At 37.4% G+C, this 13,290-nt stretch overlaps 4 protein-coding genes across 10 annotated transcripts; 2 read left to right on the top strand and 2 right to left on the bottom strand.

Annotated features, from left to right (window-relative positions):
• Nucleotides 1–117: 117 nt before the first annotated feature.
• Nucleotides 118–3,819, top strand: LOC103875009. 6 transcript variants are annotated; one of them, XM_033273728.1, is made up of 4 exons: nucleotides 118–306; nucleotides 461–826; nucleotides 1,239–3,018; nucleotides 3,578–3,819. In XM_033273728.1, exons 2-4 carry the CDS (start codon nucleotides 480–482, stop codon nucleotides 3,605–3,607), a joined length of 2,157 nt encoding a protein of 718 aa, XP_033129619.1. In that variant the 5' UTR covers nucleotides 118–306; nucleotides 461–479; the 3' UTR covers nucleotides 3,608–3,819. The 6 variants fall into 6 exon arrangements, with proteins under 6 accessions (XP_033129619.1, XP_009151699.1, XP_033129618.1 ...); XM_009153451.3 differs by lacking the exon at nucleotides 3,578–3,819 and having other exon boundaries at nucleotides 119–306; nucleotides 1,239–3,379; XM_033273727.1 differs by lacking the exon at nucleotides 3,578–3,819 and having other exon boundaries at nucleotides 159–306; nucleotides 446–826; nucleotides 1,239–3,379.
• LOC103875010 (mitochondrial thiamine diphosphate carrier 2) lies at nucleotides 3,396–5,800 on the bottom strand. Of its 2 annotated transcripts, none has more exons than XM_033273808.1 (8): nucleotides 5,481–5,800; nucleotides 5,197–5,364; nucleotides 4,957–5,073; nucleotides 4,738–4,849; nucleotides 4,342–4,469; nucleotides 4,113–4,265; nucleotides 3,892–4,044; nucleotides 3,396–3,811 (listed from the first exon to the last, which is right to left on the bottom strand). In XM_033273808.1, the coding sequence occupies exons 2-8, from the start codon at nucleotides 5,329–5,331 to the stop codon at nucleotides 3,593–3,595; spliced, it is 1,017 nt and encodes a 338-aa protein (XP_033129699.1). In that variant the 5' UTR covers nucleotides 5,332–5,364; nucleotides 5,481–5,800; the 3' UTR covers nucleotides 3,396–3,592. The 2 variants fall into 2 exon arrangements, with proteins under 2 accessions (XP_033129699.1, XP_009151701.1); XM_009153453.3 differs by having other exon boundaries at nucleotides 3,892–4,041; nucleotides 5,481–5,792.
• A 378-nt stretch (nucleotides 5,801–6,178) lies between these two features.
• LOC103875011 (flowering-promoting factor 1-like protein 3) lies at nucleotides 6,179–7,829 on the bottom strand. Its single transcript, XM_009153454.3, has one exon. The coding sequence runs from the start codon at nucleotides 7,570–7,572 to the stop codon at nucleotides 7,246–7,248; it is 327 nt and encodes a 108-aa protein (XP_009151702.1). The 5' UTR covers nucleotides 7,573–7,829; the 3' UTR covers nucleotides 6,179–7,245.
• Nucleotides 7,830–10,228: 2,399 nt separating this feature from the next.
• LOC103875012 (DNA replication complex GINS protein SLD5) lies at nucleotides 10,229–12,136 on the top strand. Its single transcript, XM_009153455.3, has 6 exons — nucleotides 10,229–10,816; nucleotides 10,948–11,070; nucleotides 11,216–11,298; nucleotides 11,378–11,487; nucleotides 11,593–11,665; nucleotides 11,750–12,136. Exons 1-6 carry the CDS (start codon nucleotides 10,652–10,654, stop codon nucleotides 11,853–11,855), a joined length of 660 nt encoding a protein of 219 aa, XP_009151703.1. The 5' UTR covers nucleotides 10,229–10,651; the 3' UTR covers nucleotides 11,856–12,136.
• Nucleotides 12,137–13,290: the final 1,154 nt, after the last annotated feature.

The following is a 13,290-nucleotide window of genomic DNA, read 5'->3' as shown; positions in this document are numbered from 1 at the left end:
TTCTTTTGTGTTTCTGCTTCACACTCTCGACATCAGAAGCAGTTTGTGCAAAAGAGTAAATTGTCGAAAACATTTTGAATGTGGTTATTGGTGAGAAGATGAAAGACAAAAAAAAAGAGAAACTAAACGCTAAAACGTAGCGTTTTGCTACTTTCAGTTTTTTTTTATTAATTAATTAGTTGAAAGTTTTGCCGTCTCTTCTCTGTCTTTCCGAGTGGCTTGGATTCGTTTCTGGAAGCAAAGACTCCGACTTTCAAACCGTACGTGGTCTCTCTGTCTCTTTGTCTCTCTCAGCCCTTATCAAAGGTACCCTTTTTGATTCTCAATCTCTTACCAAACTCCAACACTTTGGTCTGTTTCAATTTAGGTTTTGCCTTTTAATTCCCCATATCATCTTTAATCTGATTGCTGTGATAACATTCTATCAAACTCCGACACAAGTTAGGTTCTTGTTTTCCAGATTTGAAGGCTTTGTAGTGATGGCAACGAAGAAAGTGATAGCTATATGTCAAGCAGGTGGACAGTTCGTAACTAACAAAGACGGTTTATTAGTTTACACCAACGGAGACGCTTACGCCATAGACATCGATCATGAAACGTCATTGACCGACTTCAGGTCCGAATTAGCTGAGAATTTCGGGTTTAGTTGGGAGACGATGACCCTCAAGTACTTCCTCCCTGGAAACAGGAAGACCCTTATCACCATCTCCAAGGATAAGGACTTTAAACGCATGGTCAGCTTCTCCGTAGACGCACCTAATGTCGAAGTCTTTGTCTTACCTGAGGAATCTAAAGCGATGATTGTCTCCAACATGCCAGCTAGTAGGTATGTATGTTTCTAATTGAGAAAATGTGAAAGTTCTTGTTAAAGATCATGAATGTTGCTGTGATTGTCCTAGTTTCTGTCACCTAATGGCTGTAAAGATCAGTCTAGGTGGCGCTAATACTGAATTTTAGAACATAATTTGTGGATTTTTTTAAAAAGATTAGAATGGCTTGAATACATCAATTTGAAGACAAATTGTGTTCTAAAAATTAGTCTAGGTGGTGCTTGCTTAGTCGGCAAATCAGACAAACAAAACGATTTTTCTAGGATGATTTTTTTTTAAATCGGCTTAAACGCCTGCCTAATCAATAATCTCATATAAATCACCTAATTACTGTCTAGGGATTGACATTGTTGAAGATCATAACAACTGATGTGTGAATTTACTTCTTTTTTTTTCTGTTTGTGACAGGTCAAGTAGGACAACTGCATCTGAAGCAGTGGTACCTGTAGTTTCTGCAGGAGATATTGTTATGGGAGACGACAATGATGGTGATATAACAACTAATGATTTTCAGATCGACATGGGACCAGTAATGCCAGACATAACCAGCCCTTTACCGTGCGATTTCCTTCTAACCGACGACAAACAACACATCAAACCCGCACAGCAGTGGGAAAACACCATCACAGGCGTCGACCAAAGGTTCAGCAGCTTCGCAGAGTTCCGAGATGCATTACACAAGTACTCTATCGCCCACGGGTTCACTTACAAGTACAAGAAAAACGACAGCCACCGCGTCTCGGTCAAATGCAAAGCGCAAGGCTGCCCCTGGCGCATCGCCGCGTCGAGGCTCTCCACCACGCAGCTGATATGCATCAAGAGAATGAACCCGAGGCATACCTGCGAGAGAGCCGTAGTGAAAGCGGGTTACCGCGCGGCGAGAGGCTGGGTGGGAAGTATTATAAAGGAGAAGCTGAAGGCTTCTCCGGACTACAAGCCTAAGGATATAGCTGAGGATATAAAAAGAGAGTATGGGATACAGCTGAACTACTCGCAGGCGTGGAGAGCTAAGGAGATTGCTAGAGAGCAGCTTCAAGGCTCTTATAAAGAAGCGTATACTCAGCTTCCTTTTCTTTGCGAGAAGATTAAAGAGACTAACCCTGGTAGCGTTGCAACGTTCGTGACTAAAGAAGATTCGAGCTTCCATCGTCTCTTCATATCGTTCTACGCTTCTATAAGTGGGTTTAGACAAGGCTCTCGCCCTCTACTCTTCCTTGACAGTGTTGTCTTAAACTCTAAGTACCAAGGGGTTATCCTTGTTGCTACAGCTCCTGACGCAGAAGACGGAGCGTTTCCAGTAGCGTTTGCGGTTGCAAACACCGAGTCAGAAGAGAACTGGGTTTGGTTCTTGGAGAGTCTCAAATCAGCGTTGGCTGATTCACGGAGAATCACGTTCGTTGCGGATTTTCAAAACGGTTTGAAGAATGCTTTACCTCTAGTGTTCGGTGACGAGCACCACCATCACGCCTATTGCCTGCGCCGCCTCGCGGAGAAGCTGAACACTGACTTGAAGGCTCAGTTCTCTCACGAGGCGAGACGGTTCTTGCTCAACGACTTCTACGCAGCTGCTTACGCCACGCGTCCTGAAGGATACTACAGTTCCTTGGAGAATATAAAAAACATTTCTCCTGATGCTTGCGCTTGGGTTGTGGAGAGTGAGCCTCACCGTTGGGCGAACGCTTTGTTCGAAGGAGAGAGGTATAACCACATGAACTCCACTTTTGGTTTGGATTTCTACAGCTGGGTCACTGAAGCGCACGAGCTGCCTATAACTCAAATGATAGATGAGCTGAGAGCAAAGCTGATGCAAACGATCTACACGCGGCAGGTGCAGTCCAGGGAGTGGGCTGGGACGGTGCTGACACCAAGTAACGAGGAGAAGCTACGGAAAGAGATAGAACTTGCTAGGTCGCTTCAGGTGTCACGGCCTCACGATAGCTTATTTGAGGTTCACGGTGAATCTATCAACGTAGTTGATATCGATCAGTGTGATTGTGACTGTAAGGTGTGGAGATTGACTGGTTTACCGTGTAGCCACGCGGTTGCGGTGATTGAGTGCATTGAGAAAAGCCCTTATGAGTACTGCTCTAGATACTTGACCTCGGAGAGTTACAGGTTGATGTATGCTGAGTCTATTAACCCTGTCCCTAACGGAATGACGATGGCGGAGGAACAGCGTATTGAAGGGGTTGTTTCAGTGACGCCGCCGCCTACGAGGAGGACACCGGGGAGACCAAAGAGTAAGCAGGTGGAACCGGTAGACATGATCAAGCGTCAGCTTCAGTGTAGCAACTGCAAGGGGTTAGGACACAACAAGAAGACTTGCAAAGCTGGGTCCCAGGTACAGACGGAGAGACAGGATTAAGACAAAACATAGTTATGGTTAGCTGATTTTGCCCAACATTTTGGTTTTTTTCCCTGTAGTTGTTGGTTTAGTAGTGTCAAAGGTTGTGAGACCAGCACATAATCTATGTTTTTAGTTGGCATTAAACTTGATGTAGTTCACATTTTTGTCATAGATTTTTGGAATTACAGTCCATATTAAACAATTGCTGGAACATGATATATTGGATTCACTTCCCCAGCTTTTTAATCTCGCTTCTAAAATTGCCAACAACACTTGATGTTTTACTTTGTGTAATTCCCAACAATAATCAATGGTCATATGATATGTGCTTAATACACCCATGAATAGGGCCAGAGCCTATAATAAATTGCTAGCAACAGAAAAGATATAAAAATGTGAGAAAGAGTGTAAATCTCTACCAAGAAATTGACTCCAACCAGTCAGAGGTGAACTCATAGGCCACAAAGGTAACAGCACCAGCAGGAGCAGCTTTCACAGTGGATGGTACAATGCCTTTGTACAGACCGTGCCACCCTTCAGACATCAGAATCTGTTTGAGACCGTCTAACATGTTTCTGTATGCACGTCGCTCCACTCTGGCTCCATATCTCGGATGTCTCTGCAAACCTTCAATCTGCAACAACAAAAAGAAACAGTACTAAGATTAATTGAATATCTTTACAGAGAGAATCAAATGGGTAAAGATTAACAGACCTGGAAACGCTTTTTAACCACATCAAGAGGATGGCAGACGAGTTTGGCGCTAGTGCCAGCTCCAAGCCCACAAACAAAAAGCTGGAAGCTAGAAAGGTTGGTGTCCACGTTGATAGGGTTATTGGAGGATAACATGCGTCGGTTCCAGTCCTGGTGAATAATCAAATGACCTGATTGTCGCTAGAAATAAAGAAAGACAGATTATTTAAGAAGACTCTTACCATCATCCAACGCTTAAACATATCGTACGTGCCAAATTGCAGGCCAGCGTAAGGCACGATTTCAACAAGTGTTGGTGTTAATCCATTATACAATCCTCTTATCCCTCGAGATTTGATAATATCGAAAAATGCAGACCTCATTGTTGGATACACCTGTAGACAGTCATTAATCAGACATCTATGGTTACAATGTCACTGTATTACAGGCTTCATAAGTCGAGCAACAAACCTTAGGCTCTCCTTGTGAGGCCAGTATTGTCCTTAGAAGATCAAAGGGGTACGATCCTAGCGTAGCAGCACATCCTGCTAAAGCTCCACTGACGAAGGATAGATAAGGGCTCAAATGTATATGATCCTCTGCATTCCAAAAGAATATAACCAGCTAACAATTAAGACAAAACACATTGATCTCCAATGCAAAAGCTATTATAAGAAACATGCATTCAACCCAACACAATCTAAAGATTTTTGCCGAAGTGAGTCATCTTTCACCAATGACAAGAAATGCAACTCGATGTAAGAAAGAACAGCATCATCTACCCATAAGATATAGTCACTAAGACAATCTACAAAGTACCATATATAGAAGAAGAAAAGGCCCAAAGTTACTGTGTAGAGTCGTTACCTGTTTTAGTAGAACCAGATGCAAAAGATTTCAACTTATGCAGTACTGTAAACTGAATTGAAGTATATGGCATGACCATAAGCAAAGCTGGCACATTCCCACGCCAAAACCCCTGAGAGAAAAACAAGTAATCAAAACATCAGAACAAAGAACAAGACCTTCATGCCACATACCTTAAAGGAAAGGTTTAAAGAAACGGAAGTGGTCTAAGAGACAGACCCGAAAACCTTCTTCTCTAAAAATGTCTTTAGTAGCCTGCACCATCCCCGTATACTTAGATGCTCCTGACAAGTTCCCCCTGACCACAGACCATGAACTCGTCGGTTCTAGCTGAACCTGCAACCACAAATTAAATCTTCTTCAGCCATCTCCGCACATAAAGCTACTCACCAAATATTCCCAGATAAAGTAGAAAAAAAGCTAAACTTTATCAATGGGTATGAAAGAAGAGAAAGCCACCTGAAATCTAATCTTAATAACATCAAGCGGAGAAGTAACGGTACGAGAAACACCACCGGAGATGGCTCCGGCGGAAGCATCAATCAAGGCACGTTTAATCTGGCCGGGATCGTCAACCGCCTCCGTGGAACTCATTCTTTTCTTCTTCTAGGGTTTCGTCTCTACAAGCTAAAATCAATTACAAAACCCCTCTCATCAATATAAAACCTCACAAAAGGAAAGAGATCAATTTCACATCAACATTGGACAAAAAGATATCATCTTTATCTTCCGAGAGATTTTACCAGATAACGACAAGGAGCAGCGACATTTATGACGATGATGATCTTGCGGGATAAGCACAGAAGAAGAGGAAAGAAAGATGAGCCTTGTAGGAAGGTTGTGTTGCCGCGGAATTGGGTGGTGATAGAAAAGGATTTGACTTGAAAAGAAGATTGTATTAAAAAAAAGTTGGGAGCTTTTCTTCTTCAATCTCCGTCAACGATCGTGTGCTCCTCCGTATCCCAATTTAAAAGCCCTCCCACTTCATTACACAACTTAATGCTCTGTCGGTTTCATGAAAATATCATTTATTTTTTAAAGGTTGCTCCTTTTTTTTTTGACGTGCCTTTACGTCTTCTGAATGGGTGAGGAGGACTACTAATGTTATTAGCTTCTCTTTCGACTGATTATGGAAGAGATTGACCATAGGAGTAGACATAATATTAGCTTTTTAAACATAGGATTAACGCGTTACTTAAACCACTTTTAAAACGAATATGAACAAATCAGATATCAGTTATATACATTTTCTAGTTTGAAGAAAATATGTCTAGACGACTAGACGTTTGCTAAGGCATGCATCAAACTAGAATATATTCGAATCCTCAAATGGCCCTGACTGCCATGATGTGATTGATATTCGCCTTTCTTTCTGAATATTTATGTCTTTCTCTATATTTGAATTAGAGGTTGAAACTGCTAAACAAACTTTAAAAACTTCTTTTTTTTTTTTTTTGACTAAGACTTCTTTAAATAATATATTTGATTTTTTTTTTTTGAAAAAAGGCATTCAAATTAAAAACATAAAACATACAAGGTATGGTTTTGAAACCATAAAGTTTTAGAAAGCATGATGAGAGACAATCCTCATATTGAGCTAAGCAATATATAACTTAGAAAAGAGAAGCTAAGCAATATATTTGATGGTAGAAACAACAATCTTATATAACTAGACATGGTCCTAACTCCTAACTTGCTCATGGAACTCGTTTATGCTGAAGCAAGTGATGGCTTGATATGATTCGTCAACTGAGTGTAGAGTGTGTTATCTTACTTTACACACATGTGAATTTCTTGTATTGAGCTGTTTCGTCTTGAGATGCCTACTGGTGTAGTCTTTCATTTGTACTTCTGTTATCTGCACCCTATTTGTTTTAAATAAATAAATAAATAAATATAAAGTATCACCCTTCACTCACTTACCCCACCCCATATCATTCTGCAAATAAACTTCCACCATATGGTTATCTAGATCATACACTAATGATACAAGATGTGTGACCTTTAACGTTTTATAGCATGAGACCCTGATGCCATCCTCTTTTTGTTATTGTGCCACGTTATAAATATTATATATAGAACTTCATAGATATAAATATGTATATCCCATGTTACATTAATCCAGTAAGATATAAAATACGTATTTTTCATACCTATATCCATTCTAGACATGTCCTTTTCATGCAATCTTGATAAATTATCTTTTTTGACCAATCAACCACAAACTGGACTAAAGTTCAAAAAAAAAAAAAACCACAAACTGGACTTTGTTTTTTTAATGAAAAATATATTACAATATTCATATGATATAGTTCTTGTTCAGCAGAAATAAATGACGGTTTCATATACAAATTAGACTACTTATTAACATACATTAATATTTCCGGAACAGTGTACATATATACAACATCAAACATTCAAATACAAAGCACATACCAAACACACACCACGTGCATACAACCAGTCTTACGGATAAGAGCCTGAAAATAGAAAACCGCCAAAATATGGCTACATATCCCTTACTTGGAACATGTTGCGGTTCTTGACGACGATATCGTACATGTGCATCGTCTTAAACCTGGAGAAATCAGTAGGGAGTGAGATGAGATGAACGGTGGATGCTTTGTGGAACTGAAGGAGATTAGGATCCCCGTAGTAACGTTCCCAGCCAAGTGCGTATAGATGTCGCTGGAGATGTGAGTAAGAGGTTATGATCTCGTTGCTTGGAGTGTATACCAGAACCTTTCGCTTTGCCTTCACAGTGTTCGTCTCATCAGCTCCGGGATTCTCCACTAGCCGAATGACGCCATTCTTGAACACCCACACTCCCGACATCTCCAGGTATTTATCTTTTGAAGTATATATTGAAGTCGTTCTTGAGATATCAGGATAGAGAAGACGTGCTTATATATATAAAGCGAGCTCAGTTACTTTTTCTGCTAATTAATGTATTTTTTATATATTATCGAGAAAGCTGACAGAAAATATTGTTACCACAGCGTTTTTTTACAAAAAAAAATGAGACACAATGTTTATTTTGTTAAAAATGAGATGATGTGCAATTTTGAAATATATGTGACAACTTTGGTAAATTGATTAGGATTGTGTTACTCCCGAATTGTTTTTAGAGAATATGATTTGGTTATTATGTGTAAAGCAACTTAGTTAACAATAGGTATAAAAAATCAACCATATATAACACTAATCTGATTAATCATACTTCATAACTTAACAAATATGTGTGTGTCCCATGGTTGAAAGATTCAACCGCCATTTGAATTGCAGTTATTTAAACGTATGTTAGTGATTTACACAACTAAAACTTTACCAAATACATACTATCTATCACATTTGACCCCTAGCTTGTGAATAATTATGTGAAGCCATTCCTGAATCAGATTATCAGCATGGGCATTCCTTCACGTTATTGGACTGACAAGTCATTTCGAAGTGCTTGGGGGTATATTTACATATAAAATTGAAGAAGCTGAAATATCAAAAAGGAAAAAAAGTCACAATGGAGAAAAGTATACATAAGAAAATTTTGAAATTCAATATATTTATCTCACAGGGATGGGCAAAGGGGATCCTACATCTTCAAATTGGTCCATACATTAGAACATGGGTTAAATCAACCCAACTTCATATATAATTTTGTAATATAACAAAAAGCTTAATGTTCATGAACAGTATTCTATTAAATGGAAAGTTTTTTGTAGAAGAAAAATAAAACAAAATATAGAAACAGTTTCAATACATAGTCAATAAGTTATTCATAGTCTAGCATGGCAAACTATCATGAAAATATTTTGAAATTAATCGTCACAAATTGAATTCAAAAATCATCTATCAAAAGTAGTGTCTGTTCATATAGGAAATGATTATTACTCTTGCTTTTCTTGCTCTTACGTATCAATTAAGACAAAAAAGATTCAGTTGTGTTCTCAGACCTCATTGTGGACAGTGGAGTCAACGAGTCACGCGGAAGATCAGTTTTGACGGTTCTAATTTCTAAGGAACGCATGCATGCTTCACGAATTAAATAAATCCCTCAGCAACGTTTTTTGTGCTGGTCTTCTTCACCTTTTGAAGACGGCATGGTATGTTCATCCACATACGTCACGTTGATAATACACAAATATATTTCTAAGTTTGAAAAGTCTACACATGATTTTTCTGCAACTTCAATTAGTAAGAAAATTCTCAAGTTTTAAAAATCAAATATGCCCAATGGTACTTACATTTGTATACAGTTTAATTTAAAAATGAAACATTGATTTTTTAAAAAATCTAGGCTCACAAATCACAAGTTAAGGACCTTAAGGTGGACTCTTATAAGTTTGTGACTTTGTGGTGGTCAGTGACTGAAAACCTCATGCGAGTATGACAAGTGGATCAACTAGTGGACTTGTAGAACTCTACATTGTTTGCATGCAAATTTTCATAAACATCTTTTGGTTTGTAATATTTTCATTTAACAAATTACTAGATTATGACCCGTCCTTAAATTTAATATTTTTTGTTTACGTTTTCTTTTGAGAAATTTAATATTTATTCTTATGTTATTTTTGTAATCATATTTGTGTTTATTATTAATTTAATATCATTTTGGTAACTATATTAAATATGTCAAGTTGCATAATTATACACTTGTGTCATATGCATATCATAAATTATTTTTACTTTATTCCTAAAGGTTGTAACATATTATATTTCTTATTAGTTACCTAACATTACTAATCAAGAATATTTTGTATCCAAAATACTCCACTCGGAATCGACTCGAAAATAAAAGTCTCATACTTTATTAGACCTGGCATATATATTCGAACGGTTCTTAAAGTTTAAATTCCATAACCAATATCAAATCCAACCAGCACCGTAAACCGAAGAAACTTTTTGAAAAATATTTGAAAAAATATATTTTTTAATATATTATGTTATATATATAAATGGATTAATATGTTCTTCACTAACTGTAAGTAAAATCACATTTACTAAATATTTTTTAATCGAATAACCTATTTTAAACCGTTAAACTAAACGGTTATCCTCACCGTCTAGAGTAATAATTAAGCGAAAAACACCATCAATAGATGGATGGCGAAGTCCCGTATTGACTATTATAAAATCTTTTCCTCTAATTGGTCTCTTCATAAATATATATTCTTATAAATAATACTTCCATAATAATATCAACTTAAATAGTGATCTTAAATTTACTTCCAAAAATATACTTTGTTGTTTGTTATAGTTTTCATAGATTGTGCTTGCTTTTCAAATTTCTCATTTTAACATATATATTTTTTGCATGCATATATACGAACTATATAGTATAACCTTTCAAGGATAATCATAATGTGTCACTCGTTAAATAAGTTATAGTATTCCATTAGTATATTGGCCATATAATTAGATACCAGAGTTCAATATTTGTTGTTTGTTGTCATATACCTAGCCTGTAAAATAGGAGTTTAACTGGTTATGGAAGGTGGTTATGTTTTTTATTTAACAGGAAGGTGGTTACGTTTTTTTAGATACAGTTATATTTTATGTTATACATTTATATTTTAGATGCAATTATATTTTTAAATTGGACATAACTGTTTATCAATTGCTTACACTGATGTTTTAATAGAATAGGTAGAGACACATAGTTTTTTAGTTTTTTTTTAATATCTCAGTTTTTTTTTCTAGATGTTCTCGTGGTCACAGTATTGGACACTCAAAAACTGTATGGGCTAAGCCCATTATCACCTTAAAGCCCAATACAAGCCCTTAAGTTTGGCGCCGAATCCATAGTCGTATGTTTCTATGTTACCGCTCGATTCATTCAGCTTGACGCCATCTGAAACTGAAACTGAAACTTTTCAGAGGGATTATCAGTAGAGAGAAAGAGTGGAAGACCGATCAAATGGCGTCGAGTTCGGATATGGGATCGGCTGATTTCGAATCACTGTCATCTACCTCAGACGTCGAGCTCTTGAAGAGGGCGTGGCGTAACGAGAAGGCGGCGCCGGAGATTCTTCCGTACGAAGGGGATCTCGTCGAAAGAGCCAAAGGGCAGATTGAATTAGTGGTAATTTGTCTAAAAGCCCTAATCTTTTCTGTTGGGTCTTCCTTAAAACCTTAGTTCACATGACGATGTTAATCATCTGCGTAGCAGCTTTTGTAAAGTTTGAGTCTTTTATTGCAATTTTGTGACTGCAGGAAGAGAATATTGAAGCTTATGTGGAAAATGGTATCGACCCTTTGGTTGTGTCGCTTTATCAGATGGATTTGGACAGAACCCAGTTTCTACTGAGATCATATCTTAGGGTTAGGCTTCTCAAGGTGTGTTCTTTTGGTTGATTTCCTCCTCAGTGTCTATATTTCATGAATGTCAGATTAACTGTATCTGTATGAGTTAGTTAAAGTTTTCTTAAGTGTTTATTATAAAGAAAATGTTGCTTAATAAACTTTCTTGTTATGTCTTCAGATAGAGAAGTTTATGTTCCACAGCCTGAAGTCAGAGGAAGCTGAAAGTCGCCTTTCTGAGCAAGAGAAAGTGTTTGCTAGAAGGTTTTTTTTTTTTTTTAATTATCTGATTTTATGTTAATTTAGCTGGTGTTGTGAGACATGTATGAATGAATGGTTGCAGGTGTGCTGATGATTTGGCAAAGCATTTCGAAGAGAGCGTACTGCGTAAGTTGCCTGAGAACTATCAGTCGGTTCTCAAGCAATCTCTTATAAGTGAAGTGGATGATATGGGTACCTACTTAAAACTTCATGTTCCATCTCTCAAATTTTAGAATCTCAGTTGGTCCGTACAGTTGTGTTAGGATGACTAAGATTGTGTTTTGTTTTCATTACCAGTGCCGGAGCCGCATTTGGACACCTTTGTTGCTTGTAGAAGCAATAGCCATTTCACTCTCAATCTATACGAAGAGTGAGAACTCCTTAACATCATTTTCTCCATACACAACCTTTCTTGTAATCTAAGCTGGTTTGCTCTTCTTCTTTTTTTGGGCAGAGGAGAGAGCACCCAGACTGAGGAGATGTACCGTGGTGATCTCTACTTCATACGTTACAAGATTGTAAAAGGAGCAATCGAATCTGGGAAGATGGACTTGATCTGAGCTCAAAAGCTACAAGTTACAATTCATTTCCGCTCAGAACTCTTTCCATAGTATAAGCATTATTAGCTGGTGTTACCATTGTTCTTGCTCTATGATCTTGAGTTGTATAGTGAATTTCCATATTGTTTTGAGTTTCCCAAAATCCCAAATGTCAGAGACTTAGGATTCCTTGTGGCTTGTGTTGTTGTCCCTAGATAGCTAGGTGGTGATAATCATAACTAAACCACTTTTGGTCCCAAAGGTAAGGATTCAGCCATAATTAACTAAGTTACCTAGCTCTACCTTTTAATGGGTCTTTCTATGATTGTAATCTGGTGCTTTGGGGCATGAATTTTCATTTATCCGGGTATCTAACCCATTATCTCAGCTTTATAATAATGAAAAATATATATAGAAAATAGTAGGGGACACTAAATGGAGAAACTGTTACTGAAGTAGAAAATTTCAAAACAAATTAAGAGACTGGCTATAGGTGCTTCATTCTAATTGGTTCGTTTTTTAGTTTAAATTTCACAATAAATTTTAAATATATTAAATATTATAGATGTTAAGAAATTATGGAGAGTATCTTGTTGACAAAGAGGCTCTTACATTGAGGAAGAGGATCTCGTTAGAGATGAAGGCTATAACAGCAATCAGCAACAGTTTTTATGTGGTTATGTATTATCTGTTTGTGCTTGCTCCATGCCTTTCCAGAGCAACAACCGATGAAGTAAAGTGAAGTCAAGCTAGATGTGACGCTCACAACTTTCACAAAAGTTGCATGGATCTTCTGATGTCAAAACATATTATATGTTCTATTAATTGATTGACTTTGCTTGTAGGATGTATGCACCAAGCGACCCAACTAGAAGACTCGATGTTGGTGTGACAATATGCAAAAGTTCAAAGCCTGTTTCACGGTCGGACATAACTGAAGTGTAGAAATGAGTTTTAACACCGGAGGGTTCAAAAAACAAAGTACTTGTGTGGCGTGCTATGTACCACAATCTTTGATTGTAATTTGTAACCCTTCGAAAATTTTAAAACAAAAAAATCCAAAGAAAATGGTATTTAAAAATGTTATTATAAAACAATTTTTTTAAAAAATCTTTTTTTGGCTAACAATAATATCAAAATATCTAAAAAGTTGCGTGTGCCGACCAATAAAAGAACAAAGGTTTAGTTGCTTACTCCAGAGTCTTGAATAGAGAGCATAGAGGTGAGATCCCAGCAAAGTCTTCGCCTTTCAACCTCTTCGGTGGACTGTGAGTTTGTAACCTTTTAATCTCTGTGAAATTATTCGCATCTTGATTTCTTGTGTGTTGTTGCGCTTCTTTGCGTAGATCAAGTTTGGGTCTTAGCCCTAGGGTCTGTGAATTCAGTTGGGATGTAGCAGTTCAAAGGATAAACAGTGATACCCCATGAGACTTTAGATGAATCTTCTCTAGTGAAT

The sequence above is a fragment of the Brassica rapa genome, chromosome A06 (genome assembly GCF_000309985.2).
Source record: "Brassica rapa cultivar Chiifu-401-42 chromosome A06, CAAS_Brap_v3.01, whole genome shotgun sequence".
Taxonomy (NCBI): domain Eukaryota; kingdom Viridiplantae; phylum Streptophyta; class Magnoliopsida; order Brassicales; family Brassicaceae; genus Brassica; species Brassica rapa.
This window is presented reverse-complemented; position numbering and strand designations above follow the sequence as displayed.

Excerpts from the sequence above, each read along its gene's own strand:
- LOC103875009 (XM_009153451.3), top strand. The coding sequence starts at position 480 with ATGGCAACGAAGAAAGTGATAGCTATATGTCAAGCAGGTGGACAGTTC. Across the intron at positions 827-1,238 it reads TCCAACATGCCAGCTAGTAG|GTCAAGTAGGACAACTGCAT; the intron begins GTATGTATGTTT and ends TGTTTGTGACAG.
- LOC103875010 (XM_033273808.1), bottom strand. The coding sequence starts at position 5,331 with ATGAGTTCCACGGAGGCGGTTGACGATCCCGGCCAGATTAAACGTGCC. Across the intron at positions 4,470-4,737 it reads ATCTGGTTCTACTAAAACAG|AGGATCATATACATTTGAGC; the intron begins GTAACGACTCTA and ends TTTGGAATGCAG. Across the intron at positions 3,812-3,891 it reads TGGTTAAAAAGCGTTTCCAG|ATTGAAGGTTTGCAGAGACA; the intron begins GTCTGTTAATCT and ends TTGTTGTTGCAG.
- LOC103875011 (XM_009153454.3), bottom strand. The coding sequence starts at position 7,572 with ATGTCGGGAGTGTGGGTGTTCAAGAATGGCGTCATTCGGCTAGTGGAG.
- LOC103875012 (XM_009153455.3), top strand. The coding sequence starts at position 10,652 with ATGGCGTCGAGTTCGGATATGGGATCGGCTGATTTCGAATCACTGTCA. Across the intron at positions 10,817-10,947 it reads AAGGGCAGATTGAATTAGTG|GAAGAGAATATTGAAGCTTA; the intron begins GTAATTTGTCTA and ends TTGTGACTGCAG. Across the intron at positions 11,071-11,215 it reads TTAGGGTTAGGCTTCTCAAG|ATAGAGAAGTTTATGTTCCA; the intron begins GTGTGTTCTTTT and ends TTATGTCTTCAG.